At 45.4% G+C, this 21,602-nt stretch overlaps 1 protein-coding gene across 4 annotated transcripts in view; it reads left to right on the top strand.

Moving 5' to 3' along the window:
• The window catches only part of LOC126536716 (uncharacterized), a 127,297-nt gene that overhangs the window by 93,711 nt on the left and 11,984 nt on the right, over positions 1-21,602 (top strand). For 3 of the 4 annotated variants that reach the window (XR_008613637.2, XR_011893830.1, XM_055073653.2), the window contains exons 1-5: positions 2,767-4,273; positions 18,544-18,607; positions 18,979-19,064; positions 19,861-19,953; positions 21,380-21,439. Coding sequence is in view for 2 of the 4 variants with exons in the window: in XM_055073653.2 (XP_054929628.2) it covers positions 3,689-4,273; positions 18,544-18,607; positions 18,979-19,064; positions 19,861-19,953; positions 21,380-21,439 (888 nt within the window). In the remaining 2 variants the exon portion in view is untranslated. Of the gene's footprint in view, positions 1-2,766; positions 4,274-18,543; positions 18,608-18,978; positions 19,065-19,860; positions 19,954-21,379; positions 21,440-21,602 lie in introns of those variants that run through there. The other variant, XM_072287804.1, reaches the window with a different exon arrangement.

Consider the following 21,602-nt stretch of genomic DNA (forward strand, 5'->3'; position numbering starts at 1 on the left):
CATGAGCGTAGGTCTGACTGCGGCGGCTGCTGTGAATCGCGTCCACGCGTCACCTACGCGCTGCGTCTTGCGATAGCGAGGCAGTCGCGCCTCGCTTCGCTCCATTCGCAACGTGATCGCGGTGTGTGCTGCCCAATCCGAAACGCAGAACCGCCTCCGTTCGGCACTGCGTGTTCTGTATGCGGTTGCCTGTTGTTGAAATAAGGCAGCAACTGCGCTCAAAGATCGCATTACCAAGAAGCGTAATCGTCGTCCAATTTCTTATTTTGAACATACAAATACATTGCCACGTTTGCCGCCGCGGGCTTGGAGCTCCGAATATCAACCACAGCAATGACAGTGCTCCAGGCGTCCCGATGGGACTCGGCTATCGAGGTGACGCTGCGGAAAAAATAAAGGAAAAGGAGAGAAGAAGGTAAAGGTTGTTTGGCCACAAAGAGCAAATCATTGACAGCGGTATAGCAAAGTTCGGCGCTGCGCCTGAACTCCTTGGGCACTCTTCCAACTATATATATATATGCGAGTGTGACATGGCTCAATGCAGCACGCAAGACAACCCTTGCGCAGTAAAAGGAACAACGCTCCTCGCAGCTACCAGGTGTTTCACAACGCCGGCGCAATGCGTCGCCAAGTGACGTTGCAGTCTTCGCATCTCAAAAACTTGTTTCATCTAGAGACCCTCGATGGTGGACGAAATGAGACCGGCGAAAAGTCGTCGACCATAGTCAGCGCCCAGTGATACATGAGACAACTTTCGCTTGACGTTTACAGCTCAGACCAGAGCGTACACACAGCAGATCAGCAGGAGCACTGTAACACTGCGCTCATATATTGTGCGTGCGCACAGTACTCACGCAAGCAGCGGAAGGCCGACCGAACGCAGCCCTTGCTCGGCCACCGAAGCGATTGAGCGTATAGGTGTGTATAGGTATAGGTAAAGAGATGTTAGGTATGCGTCGAGTAAACCGATATAACATTACGTAGCATACTATTATGTCGCAGCATACACGTAATTATCATACAAAACAAATTAGTACACGGAAGGCGTCGCGCATGTCTAAACCTCTTTACCGCGAAACGATCGGAGGGACACGTTTATGCGACCAGCGGCCGCAGCGCGCTGCTTCAGCCTCCGGCCAATGCATAGTACGCTGCAAACTGAAAGTTTACAAATGGACAAAAATAGTACGTAATTTGTCGTTACCTTACACGCACACGCGTTAGCTGTAGCATCTTAATTGGATATGGTATCGAAAGCGTCACAAAACACGTAGAGCTGGACTCGTGTAATCACGCTACTCCCGCAGCTTCCACAGCGTTGCTTGCTAAATGCGGATACGGAGTATAGGCGGTGGACCAAGTAAGTCTAGTAGGTCAAGTCGGGGTCCCAGAAGTATACTGACTCAATGCAGGAACTATGAGTGGTCCTTTGGAATTGCAAAATGCTGCGAGAGCAGACTGCATTCACAATGGTCTGCGTGCTATCTTGTCATGAAACTACCGCGTAACGCTACGGGAGAGCTTCGCATAGTGCCCGCAGAAGACGCACCGCGGCGCTCGCGCAAGTAGGCGGTGTACGGGACCAAACGACCGACCACAGGCGTTCTGTGCGTACGCTCGCTGCTGCTCAATGAGCGACTGCCTACATCGGCGCGTGAATATTGTCGACACCACGTCCAAATGGCCGCCTTGTTTCCGTACAGTGTTCAGAGACATAAATGCGAACAATTTAGAAACAACTATACAACGCCTTGTTTTATGTCCAGGTTCAACTTCGTTTGCAACAGCACTTTAATTAATTATTCAAATTGTACGCTTGGCCCGCTCCAGCGTTAGAAACCGATTACAGAGCAAGTTCACGTCGCGCTTTTGTGTAAGTGTGCGTTAAAAACATGCGTTTTAATCTAACAAAACTAACCAACTGACTGATAAACCAATTACGAAATTACTAAACTGGTTACTAATTATTACTAAATTATTACTAAACTGATTACTCAACATTTCAGCTATTTACTAAACTAGAAAAGCTAACCAACTTATTAACTAACCAAACAAATACGTAATTACTAATTATCAGTCGAATAACTAACTAACCGAACTTACTGATCTAATACCTACATAACTAAACTCAATAAGTAACGTAACAAACTACAGTAACAAAACCAAATCAACCAACAAACTAGTTACATTGTTATAACTAAGTAATAGACCAACTAATCTAAGTAAATAAATAACCAACGAAACTAATCAACTAATTAAACAAACAAAGCTAAGCAACTGATTGTTATGCAACTCAAATAACAATATTATTCACTGATAGCTTACTTACTATAATGACTAAGCAAATATAATTAACTTACTAACGCATTGAACTAGCTAACCAAATATATCTGACTCACCCAACAAACTAGACAAAATGCAAATAGAGACAACCGAACAAAACAGTTTGTGTAAGGAAGGCTACTAGGGGGAGGAGGCGACGTCAATCGTTAAATGGTGCCGTGTATAATTTAAGCAGAAACGCATCGCACATTAAGTTATTTTGCCGAATGCTGCCGTTTCATGTTGACTCAATAAACGGGCTGAAATAAATGTGGGAGAGGCACCTTTCTCGTGAAAGATTTGCATGATCACGCAGCCCGGCCATCTGGCGTGGCAGATCATGTACCTTATACTTAATCCAGCGCCAAGGTACCATCTTCTGTCCCTATATGAAACCTTCGGGAAAGTTTCATGACTAGTTGAAACGTTTTGAAGCACCCCGGCACTATGTCTCTGACCGTGTTATCACGTACAATGCCAGATTGATGGACTCTACCGGACGATGTTTGTGTGTTGTGCTATGTGCTCTCTCTCTCTCTCTCCCCCTTCCCCATCTTTCATCGCCCCCATCCCTCTCCCATGTGTAGGGTAGCAAGCCGGTTACGCTAAACTGGTTAACCTCCCTGCCTTTCCTTCTCTACTTTTTCCTTCCTCCTCCTTCCATAGATAAAATTATAGTAATCATTTATACCGGCTCTGGGCAAAAAAAAAAAAAAAAAATGAGGAAAAGCGTAATATATGTCCGCAATGCAAGCTGATTTTTACTAGTTTTATATCATTATCACTGATGGCCGCTACTCAGATAAGATTCTTAAACTATAACTGTTCGTAAGAGGAGATGCCAGTCAATGGTGACGTTGGACATGGTATATTAGCGAAGGTGGCTGGCCAAAAGCAAATACCACTTACGAACAAAAAGCTTTGTGATTTCAAGCCATGATTAATCGCCATGACCAGACTCTGTCGAGATTGCCCTTCAAAACCAAACACAAGAAATTCGCCGAGTTCGCAAGCTATTCGACTTTGTCCGCACCAAGTTGTTCGCAGTTTGCACTCCGAACAGCGAAAGCGAACGAGGACTAGCACGCGTCAATAAAAACAAGTGAAAGTTGGGTTAGCTGTTGCGAGATACCGAGAGGTTTGTGCTCAGTGTTGCTGAAGTTCCTGTACTTTTCTTCCTCTAAATAAAGAGGTGCTACGTCACAGTATTGCATGTCAGAAATGCAGCAGAGATTTCTGAGAGAGTTCTTTTCCTCATCCTTTCTATTTTGTTTTTTATTATGTACAGCGCGTGGCAACAATAGAGGGAGGAAATAGGCCAAAAACGCGACACGCTCTTTGTGTCGTGTCTGGCATCTAACAAATAATGATAATATTAATAAAGAAAGCAGCACAGAAAAATAGGCATTCTCGAAATCTGCACAAGGCGCAAAAAAAAAAAAAAAACACGAAGCCTGAGCAGCGAGAAGAGGGAATACTCTGGGTGGGGAAGATATCGCGTCGAAGTATAAAGCATCTCTCGCAGCTTCTTCGCTTCGTGCCGGGGTCGGCGGAAGAGGAGTGGAGGGGAGACCGGGAAAAAGGAGAGACGCGGGGACATCGAGGAAAACGGGGACGAAAGAAGAGAGCCAACAGGAAAGTGCCGTTGCTGGCGATCGTAGCGACACGCAGCGTATGGAGCCAGAATCCCTCGCCCGGGGCGGCTGATATGAGAGCGGCGAGCGACGTTGGTTCCGGCGAGTTGGTCGAAAGGCAACGGATCGTCAGCGTCGGACTGCTCTTCTTGTTGCCAGCACAGCTCCGTCCTGCGCTGATACACGTGCTGCTGCCAGCGCCGTCTCAAGGACGTCACTGTCCTTCCGGGTACACGCGTCGCGGCATGGCTATCCTACGCTCCTGTTGCTGGCTCTCCGTGCGCAAGGGAAGCTTCGTGTGCGCAGTCTACACGCTCGTGAGTTCTTTTTTTTAACTCACATAGTTTACGGACCATATCGTGCTGCTTAGAAACAGAGGCCCCTGGACGGCTTCGGGTGGTGCTCATTGTCATAGGGCGCCTAATTTTGCCGGTAAGAAAGACCGTAGCGAACATCGTCCCGACGCCAGAACAGAAACCAGCCTGACTTTCAACAAGTTTAAACTGCAGGCAGTCGCTAGTTCACAAATCAATCCTGCCGTAATTTATTACGAAAAAAAAGAATATGCATATTAGTTTTGAGGCCTCATGCGCCTTTCTTTTGTTTGAAATCGTAAAAAGCGACTTCCCGTACATTGAACGAAACGGAAGACGTGCTTTCTTTCTCGGCATAGTAGATTGATAAAATTACGTGACCGGAACTTGAGTCACAGGCTCATCGATGTGACAGTGTTTGCAAAGCCGTCTATACGAATCCTGATCTCATATGCGACCAGCGACACTGTTTACTTCACCTTGCTTTTGTCGACGTCATGCGGTTTCGCCCAGCTTCGGGTGAACAGGGAGCTGGCATAATGCGAGAGTTTCTTGCTCTCGATTCTGTTCCATTCTGATCCATCGCGTACGATCTGCTGGTCCTGGTGATAATGCAGGCAGAGTCCGACTCAGACAGGTGAAGCAGATGTACAGATGAACCGCGAAAAGAAATAGAATTGGAAAAAGATCAGACCATTATCCTCGCCATGGGGAAGCTTTGTAAAAAAAAAAAAAAAAAAAATACCGAGGGGCTTAATTCACCAAGCGCCCTCGTTCGCAAGTTCTCTGTGCGGCTGGCCGGCCGCCTTCCATAATAACCTGTCCAACGTCGCTATTGCCTGTCGTCTGTTTTTATAAACAATTCTAATGTAAGAACTTTTTGTGTGTCCTAGTACTAGCCCATAGGTCGAACTCATGAGGCTTTTACGGTAATAACGCAATAACAAAAGTTACGGTAATATTATGTCGAGTGCCACGGATGACCGGCGTGTGTCTGCTCTTGCGTAACACATTAACTTAAGAACTTTTTGGAATACCGGGCCAGGAACAAAGTAGGGAACGAGTGAACGAGCGGTCTTGCTCTTGTCTAAGCGCGCCATTGCGGAGCTGACATTGCTTCGCAGAATCGCAATAATGTGCGATTGGCGTGCCACCGGCGATGTTGCATTGATTGCGAATGCAAGTCTTGCTAAAGCTGTAGTAATATGCTGAATAAACTGCACAAGTTTAGTGGTTCAAGTCAAGTATCAGTGAGAAAATCAGCGAGGTATTCTTCCTGCTTAAACGTAGTGTCCTACAGCACCTCTTACCAAACCGGTCACTACTCCGCATACCCATACGGCTGTCGTTGTCATCCCATGAATCTACGCGAAGGAATTACTATAATCCTACGGGGTGGTGCCAGATGCAGAACGCGCCATGGTCGCCCGGCCCAGTTTGTCCTATGTGGCCTCGATGTGTCCTTTAAATTAAAAAAAATCGCCGATGCACCCTGAAAATGTGGACGTATGCAATCCCTCCTCCCTTTAAGCAAGCAAAGAACGCCGAACGTCTTAAATCATTCAAACCTATACGCAGACACTTATATTCACAGTGCATGACGATAATTTGTCAGCGGAAGACTGCAAAACACACCAACTCTTAGAAGTGAAAAATGCGTCGTATGGTCTCTTCCATTATTGATGAGGTTCTGTGCTACGAAGGCGCGGCTGCAGTTATGACAGAGACTGTTGTGTAGAGCTCCGCATTATGGTTGACCCACTGGGTTTACCTACTGAGAAGTAATATTCGAATACAATAGAGGTTTTACATCTTTCCGCCATCGTAGTGCGCTGGCAGAGGCCGAAAACTGAACCCGCGACCTCGTGCTAAGCAGCCGGTTTCCATTAGCGGTAAGTCACAGCGGCAAACCTTTGGAGGCACTTTTTACACGGCAACACATGGTACGACTGGGGGATAAACGCGCTAGCAGGTTCTCGTTCAGCATGCAGGAAAGAAAATTGCAAGCTGCCATTGACTTGAGCAGTTGTGCTATTGTGTGCAATGATTGTGGCCTTTTGGTTTTGTTTGTTAATTGCGCTCATATTTGCGTGCACCTGTATATATTAATCCCCCCCCCCCTTTTTTTTCTTTCTGTTAGACTCAGTTGTGAGTTCATAGAAGTGTCGTTCTATTTTGTTGGTCTGCTTGTCTATCCGCAGGTTATTCGCGACACCCTTAAGCGCTGGCAGCAAGTTTCACGCGTTTTTGCTTTCGCGTTTTTCTATCTATGTCAATGCGTATAGAGCAAACGCCTGAGAAAGGGTGTGACAGTTTAATTTCCGGAATGGCCGCCTCGAAACAGTGTTTGCTCGTACCAGCAATAGCCGGTGGTAGTCTGCTTCTAGGTGCTCTCTTTGCGAAGCTACGTGATACTTAAGACGAAATTGGCATTGCCACATACATTTGTGGAATTCACCTAGAAACCAGGAATTTCTAATCTCGCAATCTGTCTTTCACAACTTAACCGTCGCGTTAAAGATTCACCACATTCAAGATTTGTTCCCGAAGCTAAAGGTTAGCTTCCAAAGCTAGATAACTTGAAAAGCGGTGCTTTGTGTCGCTAAGGCGCATTTAAGGAGCTAACATTTTTACAGATAACAGTACAAGGAGCTCGCGGGCAGGTTTCTCAGAACATCGCTTACGCTGCCCTCAACTCTTATTTCCACGCTCAGAGAACCGAGTCAAATTTGCAAAGTTGCTAAGTGGTGTTCTACATCGTTTCACAAGCGGTGGCGGCACGTTAGACCTCAAATGTCAATCAAACAACCACCAGCAACGCAGCCGGGGCCGCGAAGCGGGCGTGTGAAGTCAGTGAGAACGCGCAGCCGGACTCTGGCGTCGGCGATGAGCTATCGTTTAGAACAGCCAGCGGCGTAGTTCTGCAAGGCCGCCGGAACGCCAAGCCTCGGTATACAGCTGGAACGTGTGCACTAAGTAGTATATAGAAGTACTAAGTTCAGACATAGCGAAGCATTTGAAAGGGCCCTGGTATATAGCGAAGGAATCGCACCGTACGTAGTAATATATCAGCAAAGTATTGGGTGGATTTCTGGCAGTGGCAAAACAGACCCCCTAGAACTACCGAAGGGCGTGAGGACTCCTTTATGCAGGTTCGCTGTCTGTGACATGCGGGTTGCTGGAATGGGCATACATCTGCGAAGGTTTTCTTTCTTTTTTTTGTTATAAGCAAGCGCCTCTTCCAGAGATGAGGGAGAAGCGCCATCGACTTGCCTGCGAAACGACAAATACGCCAAGTGGACGCGCCCTGAGGTTCCACCGGCATGAAAGTTGTGAGTGCGCGCCCTTGTGCTCCCGCATAGATCTGCCTGAGCGGAGTGGAGCGCAAAAACTCCGCTAAAGCTGCCTAAACAAGACAAATGAAATCCGTTTCCCACTCTTCGACGTCTCCTTGCACGCGTTGCCAAGTAATGTCTGCTGAAGCGTCTGAATCTATAACCCTTGGTGAGCGAATTAACTGCATTGTTCGGGCGTATCCACTTCGCTCAAAGGCAAGTTCGCTCTGACGCCGTTGTCCGATAGAACCCAAGTCGATTAACGTTGCGTGTTTCCACCGAACGGTGCGATCCATTATCGCGCGGTAGTAGTGCGTTCTCAAAGCCCCAAGTTAACGGAATGTGAATGCTAGAGTGCAACAGCATGGCGCTGCAGCACCGTACGCGTGATTGAGAATCATTATTCTTGGAGCCGTACGTACAAGTCCCGAAGCAAACTGCTGTTCCCAGGAGTAGCTGGCGAACATCATTTGTGCATGTTGGCAGAAAGAAATGCCTTTTACCTGCCAAACCAAAGATTAGTGTACTTTAGGCTCATATATATTAGCATCATGATGTGATAAAAGCTTTAATGAATGTGCCGAACATCACAAAAAAAGAGAGTTTACTCATCAAGCGTAGAGCCTATAGTTCGCGAAGCACGAAGTGGGGAAATAAATGACGAAGATGGTTCAACGATCCAAAAACGGATCTCGGATAATGGAATGCCCTAAGAGGCAGTTACGAAATAGCTATAGAAGAAAGTAGTTCAACCATTAAAATGGAAAGACATATTGCAGTGGTTGTCAAGTTACTTTTAGCTTTCGATTCCGTTTTTCTTTTTATCTTGCTTTTACTTTGAGACAGTGTAAGTCAAGTTAGACAGAAGGCAAAAAAGCGAATCCAAACAGAGCAGGCGAGAACGCGTTTTGAAAACACATTTGTTCAAGGAAACCCTGCGTGCTTTTGTTATTACATGCGCTTTTGTAAACGTCGGTGTGTGATTCCAACTACTGGCACCGTGACATTAAGTAAGCAATTGTAATGGAAGAGTGTTCGACCGAACTGCTTTTTCGTCGAGCAAACGCGCGGCTCTCAACTCTCTGTTTACGTGTTAAATGCAATCCTTTCGCAACATCGTATATTCGCTAAACGAAATAGAAAGTGAGTTAGCGTCATGTGAAACGCACTCAAAGAGAAAACAAACAAAACAGAGGGATTACAGCAAGGTTGTGGCTTGGAAGGGCCGATAAACAGTGAGCGAACAAGATAAGCCTTTGCTATGATACTCTACTACTCTAGCCTCTACCAAATTGTAGGACGTACAACGAAGACAAATATGTCAACATTACATCAAGGCCTTTTGACACTTAGGCGCATATTAGGCTCCTTGCATTCTTCATCATCACCTACATCACTTGACTGTTTCTTTGATCACCTAGAATTAAATGGCTGCCTTTCAAAATTCTAGCTATCATTAAGACTCTCGTGTACACCACATAAAATTCAGCAGCGAAATCAAGATGACATAAGGAAATAAAATATTCGTCACTGAAGACGCGGAAAGTGAAATGGCAGATATCAGTTCGGGTTCTTGCTTTGTTTTACTTGCTTCGTATTTCCTTTTTCAATAGCCTTTCTGTATACCCTCTATTTCGCAGAGCGGCACCTATCAGTACGTTATTGTGTCGCCAAGCCTCCCTGAGAGAAATAAAAATAAAAAAATTAAATAAACATATATCTTTTCTTTTGTCCTGCTCCAAGTCAACGTTTGGAGAAAGCGACTGGCACTGAGGAACACAAGTAGTCGTGTCGACACGCTGGCTGCGAGCTGAAACCTTCCTTGTTCTCCTGGGTTTGTTGAACGCGGAGAAAGCAGACGCACGAGGACATGGGGTGCGAATATTGAACCCGCGGCACTGTTCACAATCAAGCTTGCTTTTGCAAATAGGGTTGGTTTTCGTAGTGGTCCGTTTGCCGGCGTTTCTTTGGCCGCCATTCCTGATTGGACCGTGTGTCGACGTCGGCCAAGCAAAAGTTGAGCTCGAACATGAGTTCAACGCTCGAACTTGGCATTCTTGAGGAGGTTCCGGCTCGGTCTCAGCTGCCTTTTTTCTAATCACAAAGCGGAAATGATGTCATTAGTTAACCGGCGGGCAAATTTGTTCAAATTTATACACGTTCAAATTTATATACCTTTAGTTTATAGCGCGAAGGGACAGGGACGAAGACTAGAAGCAGACAGGACGAGCGGTAACTCTCAGCTAAATATTTATTGAAGTGGTCAACATATATAAGTGACTGCAATAACCGTTTGCAAACGTTTTTGCAATCACTTATATATGTTGATCGTTTCAATAAGGATTTACTTCAGAGTTAGCGCTCGTCCTTTCTGCTTCTAGCCATCGTATGTAGCCCTTCGCGTTATAACCTAAACATATATTACCGTACCAACACGCACCACTTTCCATCCTTTCGAATTTGTAGAAACATAAGAAAGAAACAAAGTTGAATTCTAGTACCATATTATTTTAAAATGTTTACTTATGGCTTCAAAGGAAAATGAGGAGGAGTATCGCTTGCTGCAGGCGGACTTAGCCTTGCAAAAGTTACCGGCAAGTACTCCACCAGAGTGCTATATTAACAAATGCGGTAAAGTCAGGAGCCTCTTCACATTCCATCTTGTAAAATGACAGCACCTAGCATCACGAGTAACTTGACCCGCAGTGGAACAGGATGCGCGCCATCCATTCTATGTTGATCTACACGGCTCACCAGTCGCGATCCACTGCAGCCCTGTATTATGGATGAACTTTGGGAGGAGCCAAGTCACCTCTCCCTTAAATATTCATTGTCCTCGCAGAAAAAAAAAGAAATGTTACTTGCGCGTGAACGTGCGGCCATCTTGTGTTTCAGACTATACATCAACACTTTACGTTCCGCGTCAAATTCAGGACACTCGCTGCGCTGACACTGGGCGGGCAAATTTGTTCAAATTTATACATGTTCAAATTTATATACCTTTAGTTTATAGCGCGAAGGGACACGGACGAAGACTAGAAGCAGACAGGACGAGCGGTAACTCTCAACTAAATATTTATTGAAGCGGTCAACATATATAAGTGACTGCAATAACCGTTTGCAAACGTTTTTGCAACACTTATATATGTTCGTATATATATGTTCGTTGAAGCGGTCAACATATATAAGTGACTGCAATAACCGTTTGCAAACGTTTTTGCAATCACTTATATATGTTCGTTATATATGTTATAAAGTAGACACTGGGCGGGTCTGCGCTAAAGGGAAAATATGTGGTGAAGAGGGGCGGCTTCAGTCATGAAGCAGGCCATCTTAAGTCACTTCCGTTGGTTGTGGCGTCCAGGGCACCAGCCTTGTGGGAACTTGACGGACTTCAAATATTTTGCATGGTCCTAGGACTGTTATGCAGTTTCAAAAATTAAGCTGCACGTTTACAATTGAGCGAATTCACGCCGGAAATAAGTTGCAAGCGAGAAATATCTGAAAGCGGGCACGACCGGCATGTTTAATTGCACTTCACCTTTTTCTTTCCCTTTCCTCTTCGCCCAGTGAAGAGCAGCCAATTGAACTCGGTCCTGGTTAACCTCCCTCTTTTTCATTTATCCTTCTGTGTCTCTCTCTCTCTTTACTAGCACTTGTTACTTTCGTTATGCCTTTCTGCAAAAGCCACACTCGCCAAACAAGAATGAAGTTAGAATTTGTAAATAATAACTTACAAATGTCTGTCTTGAACGACCTATACCTGACAATATTTGTGAAATTGTGATATCTGCTTTTGACAAGGAGCTATCGTGTTCTAACGAACTGTGTCAAATTCATTAAAACTTTGCGGTTTTCTACAATTCTCGTTTATACTTCAGGCACCAAATAAAGATGTCTAAACCACCTTTACTTGCATCTCACTTCTTCCTTAAAAGAATACCTGTTGTCCGTTCACTGAAGTTGTCTCATAACGAGACCAATTGCATGTTTCGCATGTATTAATACTTTATTAGGCAAGCGCAACGTAGGTCCCCAGTTAGTGTCCCCCTTTTAAGCAGCGTGATTCGACCACGGCATCAAATGTAGAGCACCCTACAAGGTTGCACATATCACGTGGAGATTTAATAGCAGCTGCACCAGAATTCTGGGTCGCCGGTGTGCCGACACGCCAACTCTTGCGGTTCTGGTAGGCTTAACTCTGTCGCATTACCATATATAGGAAAGCGCTACGTTATTTGTGAGCTTCCCGTCGTGTATGCGTCATGCGCGTTGATTGTTTAGCTTGTCTTCGACCACAACTGGGAAGACGTCACATGCAAATACAGCATTGCTCTGCCCTGTCCATGCCTCTGGCTCTAAATAACAGGCACGTTTAGAACAGAGCCTGTTACAGGCCGCTCGTATATACCGTAGTCTACGTCAATGTAGCGGCCTGTAGCATGCTTTGTTTTAAACGTGTCTGTTATTTAGAGCCAGAAGCGAGGACAGTGCAGAGCAATACTGTATCTATACGTGCCTTCTTCCCAGTTGTGGTCGAAGTATAGCTAAACAATAAACAATGCACGACGGGAAGCTCACAAATAACGTCGCGCTTAGAAAGCGTGGTTTAGCAACACTACTCGTGCTTGGGAGGCTCGATGAAAGTGATTGACTAAAACACACGCATAAAGTAATCGAGCAAAAAGTGTGTACAAATCACGCTTTCGAAACGTTAGGCGAAGTAACATTCACGCCTAGGAAGCGTGGTTGCCATGTGCGGCAAAATATAACGCGTAAAAGAAGCGTGCAAGAAAAGTTTCTCTAGCTCACGCTTGCTCAGCGTTGCGACATTAACACTATAGTCACTTAGCCAATGCGTTTATTAGCCGCCTGGCCTTACGGGGTGTTGGCACGCGGACACGATACACTCTACAAAGAGTTTACATTTTTTTGTGTGTGACGTACCTTTGTCCTTTTTCCATACGCTGCACGCCCCCTAATTCCAGGTCACGAATGACATGCGCCTTTTCAGCGTTACATATCATTCTCTACAGGAAAGTAGCGTGCGTGGAGTTTTCAATAAAGCAAACGCAAGCAAGACAGATAACGGTTAATGTTGCGCGACAGATACTCCCCAAATGGTGTAAGCTTTTTTTTTGAGTGTAGTGATCCATGTGAGGTTTACTGGCAGGCATTGTAATAAATTACATTGCAGCAACAGCAACGTAGCCGACCTGCTTGTTACCCTCCTATGTGCTTGCCTAGAACGACCAATAATTACGCCCTGCAGCAATAAAAACAACAACAACATCGACGACGTTTTGCACATTGGCCAATGAGCGAGCGACACAAAACCGCAAGAAGATAAGCGGGAAGCGCTCCCTATTTCTGGCGGCACTCTTTTAAGAAAACCTCCGCTGAAGCGCGAACGAAGGCTGGCATCGATCAACGTCCGGTACGTCTTTGTTCCCAATAGTTCGGGAAAGATTGGAACGCTTTGTACAGGCCGCAGACGCTAGTAAGTTGGAAGAGCTCTTATCAAAGTACAGGAGAAGAACAACAAGAAAGAGGGCTCGTCCGCGTTGTGGGTCAAAATGATTTGTCGCGCACCAAATACGGGCCTCATGGCGCGAACGGTCATTAGTCAATACAGACCGGAACAGCGTCGGTGGCTTTCAACGGACTGCGCCGTTTTGGGAAACCGCGAATTAGCTTGCGTTCGTCGGTACTCAGCGCATGCTGTCCAGAGTGTATTGAACTCTGGCTGTGTGTAAGCGTTCAAAGGTCCTCTCTGAACGCGAGAGAAAAAAAAAAAAAAAAAGGAAAACGAGCGGGAGAAACGAAAATCGGCAGCTTGCACGTGAAAACCTTTTTATTTTTTGATTGCTACTGAGGTCGAGCGAGCTTATTACTCTGTGGAGAGCCCCATGCTGGGCTCTAATATCAATAAGTAGTCGATTTGCGCTAACTGTTAGTCCGCATGAATAAAACGGGGCTCTCTAGATGAGGCCTTGCTTTCAAGTGAACTTTGCAAGACGTCGGGAGTTGCTTTTACATATAGCGACGATTTCCAGATGCAAAGCATTATTCAGACGTGCGTCCGACTTCTCAGAAATGGAAGGCGCTCTCATTATACACGGCTGTGTATGCGTGCCAAAGTACTCGTAATGTTTGAACATTATACTAACAACGCAACTTTGAAGAAAGAAAGAAAGAAAGAAAGAAAGAAAGAAAGAAACAAGGAAAGAAAGATCTTTGGTTAGTGCTTATAGCTTGTAAAGCGTGCCAAACCGCAAGAAGAGCTTTTATGTGGAAAAGCCAACGTATGAAAAAAAAATTTTCGAAATACAAGAGTCACATCGTCCTTGCGTCCTTCGTGCAAAATACACTGAAAATAAAGCGATTTGAGGAGAGACCAAAACATTTACATGAAATGGACGAGTCGAATAGCGGGTTGTCGCGCTCGAGATACGAAAGTTATCGGCGCAACAATCGTCCTGCAACGACACGTGACCGCGTAGACGTGATGAGGATGTTGATATACGCCGACACATGCCACTACTTCTTGGCTTCAAGAAGAAAAAAAAAGTGGATTACCGCGCGGAGTTTCTCTGCATCGAGGCAGCCACTGTTTGCCATTGTCTTGCCAAAGCGCGCGAAGAATTCTTGTTTTCTTTAAAAAGAAATTAGCGAAATACGAGGGAGTGACACATATGCGGTCGGCGTTAGCCTGGGTACATCACAACTTGATTCAAATGTATTGTGCCGCTTCCTGCGGCAGTTACAAATTTGATGCCTTCTTTCTTTTTCTCTCTTTCAACCGCATATACGTTTTCAAACCAAATAATGATTATTATTTTCGGTCATAGTTTTTTGCGAACCCCAGATGGGTCGAGGGCCACATTGACCCGATCCATGAACCATGAAAATCCCGCTCACGTAGCATCTGTGTTCGTTAAACACGAAAACCTCGGCGTTTCCGAGCAACGTTTGGAGCAGCAAGTTGCCTTAATGAAGAGTCTCTCGTGCAGTGTCCCGCGGACTGTTTACTGGAGCCACCGAATCGATCGGAGAGGCGTTTGTGACCACCGGACTCCGAAATAGAGTGTACGTGACCAGCGAGATACCATGGCTGTTTTGTCCACAAAAACAGCGGGAATGAGCTATCTAGTCTTACCGTTTCTCGACTGCGAGCCTGACCCGCCATCGCCTCTGCAATTGCTTTAGACGCGGCCACAAATCGGTGTGTCAATCGCTCGAGGAAATGGCCAGGCTTCTTATGGTCGCGTCTGTTCTGCGGCTGGCAGTGTTTTAGAGACACACTAAACGACCAATCGCATATCGGCGTTATGCCTTTACGGATGTGCCTCAATGCTTGCAACACGTGTATATATATATATATATATATATATATATATATAGAGAGAGAGAGAGAGAGAGAGAGATAAGCAAAAGGAAGACAGGGAGGTGAACCAGAGGACATCTCCGGTTGGCTACCCTGTATTTGGTTGGGAAGGGGAAAAGGGGTATGCAACATGATACAAGAAGAAGGAGGGAAGAATGAGCAACCAAATACTCTGTGTGGACGCTGTCACACAGTCTGTGAAGGCGCCACATATTCATACACAATGTCAATGACCCATTGAGACATAAAACGCACCACAGTCGCAATTTGTGGCACAATCCGGTGTCTGGGAAACGCAGCAGCACATTTATCATAGCAGGCTACGCATACGGAGCCCCATAAACATCGCATACGGGTCAATGCCTGCGAGTGTACTTGAAGCATGTCATCTTATCTTTACGGGAGTTTCAGTGTCTATGCGATGACATTGTTTTCCGACTAAAATATGAAGGCATAGTATGGACACGTGTTGCTGCAACGAGTTCGTTGATGGACGCAGAGGATTTAATCCGCGTCGCACTGCATCTTTCTCAACCAAAACACGCATCAGAGTTGATGTCAGTAAGTTGTAAGCAAGACGTACAAGAATACGAAAATATGGCGCAACCGGGATTTTCATACCACTTGTGAATGATCGATCATTGCGCACATGAAAGGCAGTGTTTATTATGCATCAAACTTTCTGACTTTCCGATTTTAGGGAAAACACAATGGATTGATTAAGCTAAGTCACATTATCATTGCATCAAAATATTGCATACATTTACGACCATATGTGTTTAATTTGCATAGCATGGCTAGATAAAGACAGAGATGTTCATTGATGAAGTTATAAAAATCTTAAAACAAGGACAGTCAAAGCAAAACTAGTAGTAAACACATTGTTTCTTTTTTCAAAAGCGCTTGCAATGAATTTCATCGACCTTTAGAAAAGAAAAAGAAAAGGAAAATGTTTTTATTTAGAAACACTCAAGAACCGCAGCAAAGTTCTATAATCACGCTATCATAGCGGCAATGCCGCATTCTTCGATTTTTTTTTGTGTCTTCTGAGCATTACGTCGTACACTATGCATCACCCATATCTTTCCCTCACACGCGGGTGAATCTGCTCTCGTGCAATGGCCAAGTCTTACATCATATTAATTGTGGGTGGAAGGTTCAACACACCGCCATCTCTTCGAAAGTATTACCGGGAAACCTTTTCTTCAGTCCTGTGTTAATCTTATTAAAGAAATTCGCATTGTTCAAGCGAGCGCAAGATATTTATGACCAGCAGTCCACTCTTTAACCATTTAGAAGTTAATGTTTCCGTACTTTATGCGGCGACGTTATGCGGTGCCAGGTTTTGTTCAGGTCTGTGTTGTTCTAATTAAAAGAAATCTCATTGTTCAAACGAGCAGAGAATATTTATGGCCACCAGTTCATTCTTTACATACTTAGAAGCTAATGTTTTGGTATTTCATTCGGCGACGTAACTGCATCTAGTTACTTTCATAATCTTCGAGAATCCGTCACCCTAAGCGCATGTTCTAAGCGTATCAAACAATGCGATACATTCGCAAAATTGCAACAACTACCCAGATTTTAATGCCAGTACAGCTGTTCACCATGACAGAGAGGAAATAACATCTCTTGATAGTTATTTCCACACTGACGGTTATGCTACACTAATTCGCGTGACAATTATTTTTAAACTTATGAGATTGCGGATACCTGGATAAGCGCACCAACTGTCTTGCAGTAAAAAAAAGAAGAAGAAAGAAAAATGGAATTTATGGAGCCGGTGTATAATCAGTAGCGTCGTCAATTTGTTTTAGATTTCATAGGTCTTATCTTATTTTAGATTTTATGCTCTGCCTTTCATATAGTTTCACGCCGTTGCGAAGAGAGAGAGAGCGAGAGAGCGAGAGAGATAAACGAGATGCAAGATGCAGGGAGATTAACCGGGAGATAGATGGCCAGTTTGCGACCCTGCACTGGAAAAGAGGTAAGGGGAGACAAAGAGATAAACAAAAAGAGCACACACAGAGAAAGGGACGGACATTAAAAAATTCACGGACGATTACGATACTCCCTAATTCGAAGTGTGAACGCAGTTATACACGTGTTTTTATTTCGCAATATATTGGCTGGAGCGGACAACCTGTCTCGTGCGGCCCGTTTCAAACGGAACGCAGTGTGGCGCGTCTGCCTCGCTAATCGGGAAATCGTGAGAGCAGCGCATGGGTGACGCGTGGATGCGATTCACAGCAGCCGCCGCAGAGAGACCTCCGCTCATGCAGCGCTTGTTGCCATAGAGACGACGCGTGCTACTCTCGCGCCATATAGTAGCCATCGTCGCCGCACAGCCCGTCTTGCGCAGCACTACGCTTTTCTTCTCACGCTTTCGTTCCGCCAACGACGAGAGCAGCCCTTCGTCACGGGGAAGTCGTGCCACCAGTGGCGACAACACCCAAGGGAGCTTCACATCGAGCCTTACTCGTAGCCGCATGCCATCGCCCCTTGCAGGAGCTCTGATTGCCGTAACACACGCTGGTAACGCGGGCTGACCTCAACAGATGGCGCCGCGGACGAGCGTGGCCCTATTAGAATGTGAAGACGTCTACCCAGCAGTCGATTTAGGCACCACTGACATCCTTGAAGCCCTTGGGTTTAGCGACAGCAGTGGAAAAGTAAACATGTCCGTAATAGGCATTAGTAAGAGGCGATTGGAGGATTGGTGGAAGTAGGGAAAGGACAAAAAACGGAGATGTACAAAATCAGTTCGCAATAGGGGATCAGAAAATTTGGTTGTGGGAGTTCATCGTTTTTCTTTTCTTTTTTATTGTTTAACCGAGGTTGTACATTAGACAGTAGAATAGCAAGAGCTTGGTGGCGCAACCCACCACCCCGTTCCAAAGGGGACGCTCATAACATCCATCCATCCATATATCCAGCTCTCCACACCCCACGGCCCCCTGGCGCCACCTCGGAAGTGCAGATGAGGTTGCCCACACGGCTGCGGCTGCCTAGGCGGCCAGAAACTATGCGCATGCGCAGGCTGTCTGCCGTGTCCTCCTTTTCCGCTTTCCGACTCATGGATCCGCACCCTCCTCCTACGCTATCGCCGTTCTTTCATCTCCCGCTGCGTACCGTGTTCGCTTTCATTTTTCGCGGCGCTCGTCCGCTTAGTTACACCGACGCCCGCAGCAGGAACGGGTGCCTAAGAGTTTCGCATTGAAAGATGTGGTTAACCGTATGCGTGTTTGTGCGGTTGTGTCGTATCACTTTCTCCTGTGACGTGTAAATTTCAAGCAGTTGTTTTCAGTGATGCCACAAAACTATCTCTTAGTTTTGCTTTTTTTATTATCTGTATTCGAGGAGATCTTAGAGCCTATAGACAATGTTGACTACTCTTACTCATATAATTGGTGGGCAGAAAACGAAGCAAATGTTCCCACCAAAGATAGAAGTAAAAAATAACACATACAGCGACATCAGTTTCGCAAGTTTGCATGCGTTCATGGGAGTGTTTTGACAGCAGTGAAACTTAACCGCGATTCTTGTTCCAGATATTTTACACCATGCTGGTCATCACTGGAGCGTTTCATGCCAGTTCCGTGTTGCACTCACCTGGTAAGGCCGCAGATACAGCTTGGTAGACGACATCACCTACACTTGTAGTTTTTAGTTCAAACATTACTTACTCAGTCAAAGATAACAAGTGATCATGTTTTGCCCACGCATCGTTGATATAGGAGGACCCTGTGAGTCTGATATAAAAATATATCAACATACGCAATGTTTGTGCGAAGGTATTACCGCAACATCGGTCACTTCCTGCAAAAGCTTAAAAAAAAAAAAGAAATGCTGCAAAAACACAAAGAGAAGTTTTCTGGAAGCATGCAGTGTAATACGAATGAAAGTGTATACAGCGTGCTTAAGATTTACGCACATCAAAGTGTTACTCGCTTGATTTACACGTAATTTATTGCGATTCGTTTCAGTGGGCTTCATGTTGATCCTCATACTTCTAGTTTTTTCTGGGCTGTGCATAATATTCTCGATGGTTCTTATCATCGGACTTTTCCTGGTACGTTGAGAATTTTCCCACTCATTGTTCAGCGGTACTATTATATGTAGTAATGTGCATGTAGATTGTTGGACATGCACGTGTATGCAGTAGGTGTGTGTGCGTGCGTGCTCCGGGATCTGCCATAATACATACTTAGTACTAGATTAGCAGATAGCCCGTTCTCTGTTGGTATAAGTGCGAAGCATGTATTTCACAGTATTAGAATAATAAAGATGCTTTTGATGAAAAGAAAGCCACCCCTGGTCACTTTGGACTCTTCTAACAATATATATAACATATTGCACTAAACTCAATTCTTGTAGACATGTTCACCCCCTTAATCTCAAGACGACACGTGCAAAAAAGAAACAGGAACTTCCACTGCAACAACTCCTTTAGTGTAACTAAAAATAACCTGCTATCTGCCGGTGGCTTTGCATGTCAAATATATTGTTTAAGACTGTTTCGCAGTGCACAACAAACGTGGATGCAGGCGCGCGATCCCCATATTCCTCTCTCTCTCTTCCACCGATGGGCTTAGCTACCGCGCGCGCCTGCCGGCCGTGGTAGCTGCTGCTGCTTCCTCGGTCTCTCGTGGACGTCGGTGGCATGCGGCTTTGGCACCGCAGGCTGCTGCTTGCTGGCTCGGGCAGCACGTACCGCTATGGTACATTAAGGGCCGCTCAGGACATGAAGGACCGCTCAGTGGCGTTCAGTTGGACGTTAACGTTTTCGCATTCACAATTCATGAGTGCTTAGGTGTATTGGATTTTTTTCGGTACTTGATGCGCTCATCGTCCTCGCTCGATTACAGGACAACCGACTTCTTTTGATTCCGTGGCTGACAGTCGTGTCCATGACAACAGTGTTGGATGTTGGCCTCTCCTTGTACTTCATCACCGGCCTGGTAAGAAACTGCGTCGAGTAAATCCCGCATGCCCACGGGTAGACTGTAACTGCTTCCTAGGAAAATAAAACCAAACAACGCGAACGATAATCAGCCATGTCTCGCTCTAGGCGATTTCTGTAGGGAGCATCTAACAATATTTGCCCGTGTACGAAAATTTTCTTGGATTTTACTTCTGCGAAATATTGCATGGTGTTTTCGTGATGGGTACATAGCGTAGTATGTCTGTGTACTGTCAAAAGAAACTTAATACGTATGCTTAACCAGGCGCAGCGTCCAGGTTGATCCAAGCTTTGGAATCAAGTAAGCAGTGGCGTAGCTAGGTCGTCTGGCACTCGGGGCCCATAAGTCTTCTGTCACGAAGGTTGTGGGATCGTTTCCCACCTGCGCAAGCGAAAGTTGTGGCATCGTTCCCCACCTTCGGCAAGTTGTTTTTTCATTCGTTTTAATTTCCAGTAATTTATCGGTTCTTTATTTCATTTATTAAGCACAAGTAATTTCCCCTATGTTGTCCTTGCGAAGGTAGTGGGATCGTTCCCCATCTGCGGCAAGTTGTTTCTTCATCCACTTTCATTTCCATTAATTTATCGTTTCTTTATTTCCTTTATTAAGCACAAGGAAGTTCCCCTATGTTGTCTTTGGTGTCAGTGTTTGTCGGCCTCTTATGATACGACTAATAAAAATCGGGCAACTCGGTTAACCCCTTTCTCCCCGCTAAGATGAGTAGCTTAGCGACCACTTAGCAAATTAATTTTTTTTTTGCCTGAATTCATGCAATTATTACGCAGTATATGTTGATAAACCTACAACGAACAATACTGCGGCACTACAGATCTGGTACATCGATTACGTGAGCAAGGGCTGCTGGTTACCGGAGCATTCTTTACCATTTGCGCCCAGTCAAACCGGCGGAAAGAGAGGGGTCTTCAGATATATATGACCCCCCCCCCCCCCCCCCATCAGGGACCTGGCACCCGGAGCCCATGGCCTCCCCCTCTCCCCCCTGCGCTACTACGCCACTGCAAATGAGCCGATGTCCTTTCAGGAAATAAGCACATGACACTATAACCTCCCTACGCTGGAAACGCATCGAAAATGGGCGCGTTGAGAACGGCGTAAAAGGCGCACATAGGCTTATTGCTTACGCAGCGAGTCCACTAATACCTAACGATATCGTTAGGAGAGAAAAACGTTCGTCTAATGGAAAAGGCACGAGAAAGATGGTGCCGTGTGTTGGCTGGTTAAAAGGAAAAAATTCATCGCAGGCCGAAATAATCTGCACTCCTTGCGGCAACGCTTACCGTTACTTCGCCGATAAAACGAGAGCATGCTACAGGCATTCTACGAATATGCTATGCTGTCGTGTCTGACTTTAACTCATGCCTCTTCAAAAAATGGTGTACTTTTTATTTTTTTCTTCCTACAGCGGATTAATGCCTTCGTCGTGACTATGTACATCACTGACTACACACTGTGTTCCGTCAACGTAAGTTTTTGTTGCCAACGTTAAATACTTTCCCAGAGACGTGCCTGACAGCCACACGCAGGTATTTCTAACGAGCTAAATTATTACGCAGAAAAAATTGTCATAACCAGTATAAACATAGGCCGCAGTACAGTGACTATGCGCTTAATCGTTTATATGCTTC

The sequence above is a fragment of the Dermacentor andersoni genome, chromosome 4, assembly GCF_023375885.2.
Source record: "Dermacentor andersoni chromosome 4, qqDerAnde1_hic_scaffold, whole genome shotgun sequence".
NCBI classification, from domain to species: Eukaryota; Metazoa; Arthropoda; class Arachnida; order Ixodida; family Ixodidae; genus Dermacentor; species Dermacentor andersoni.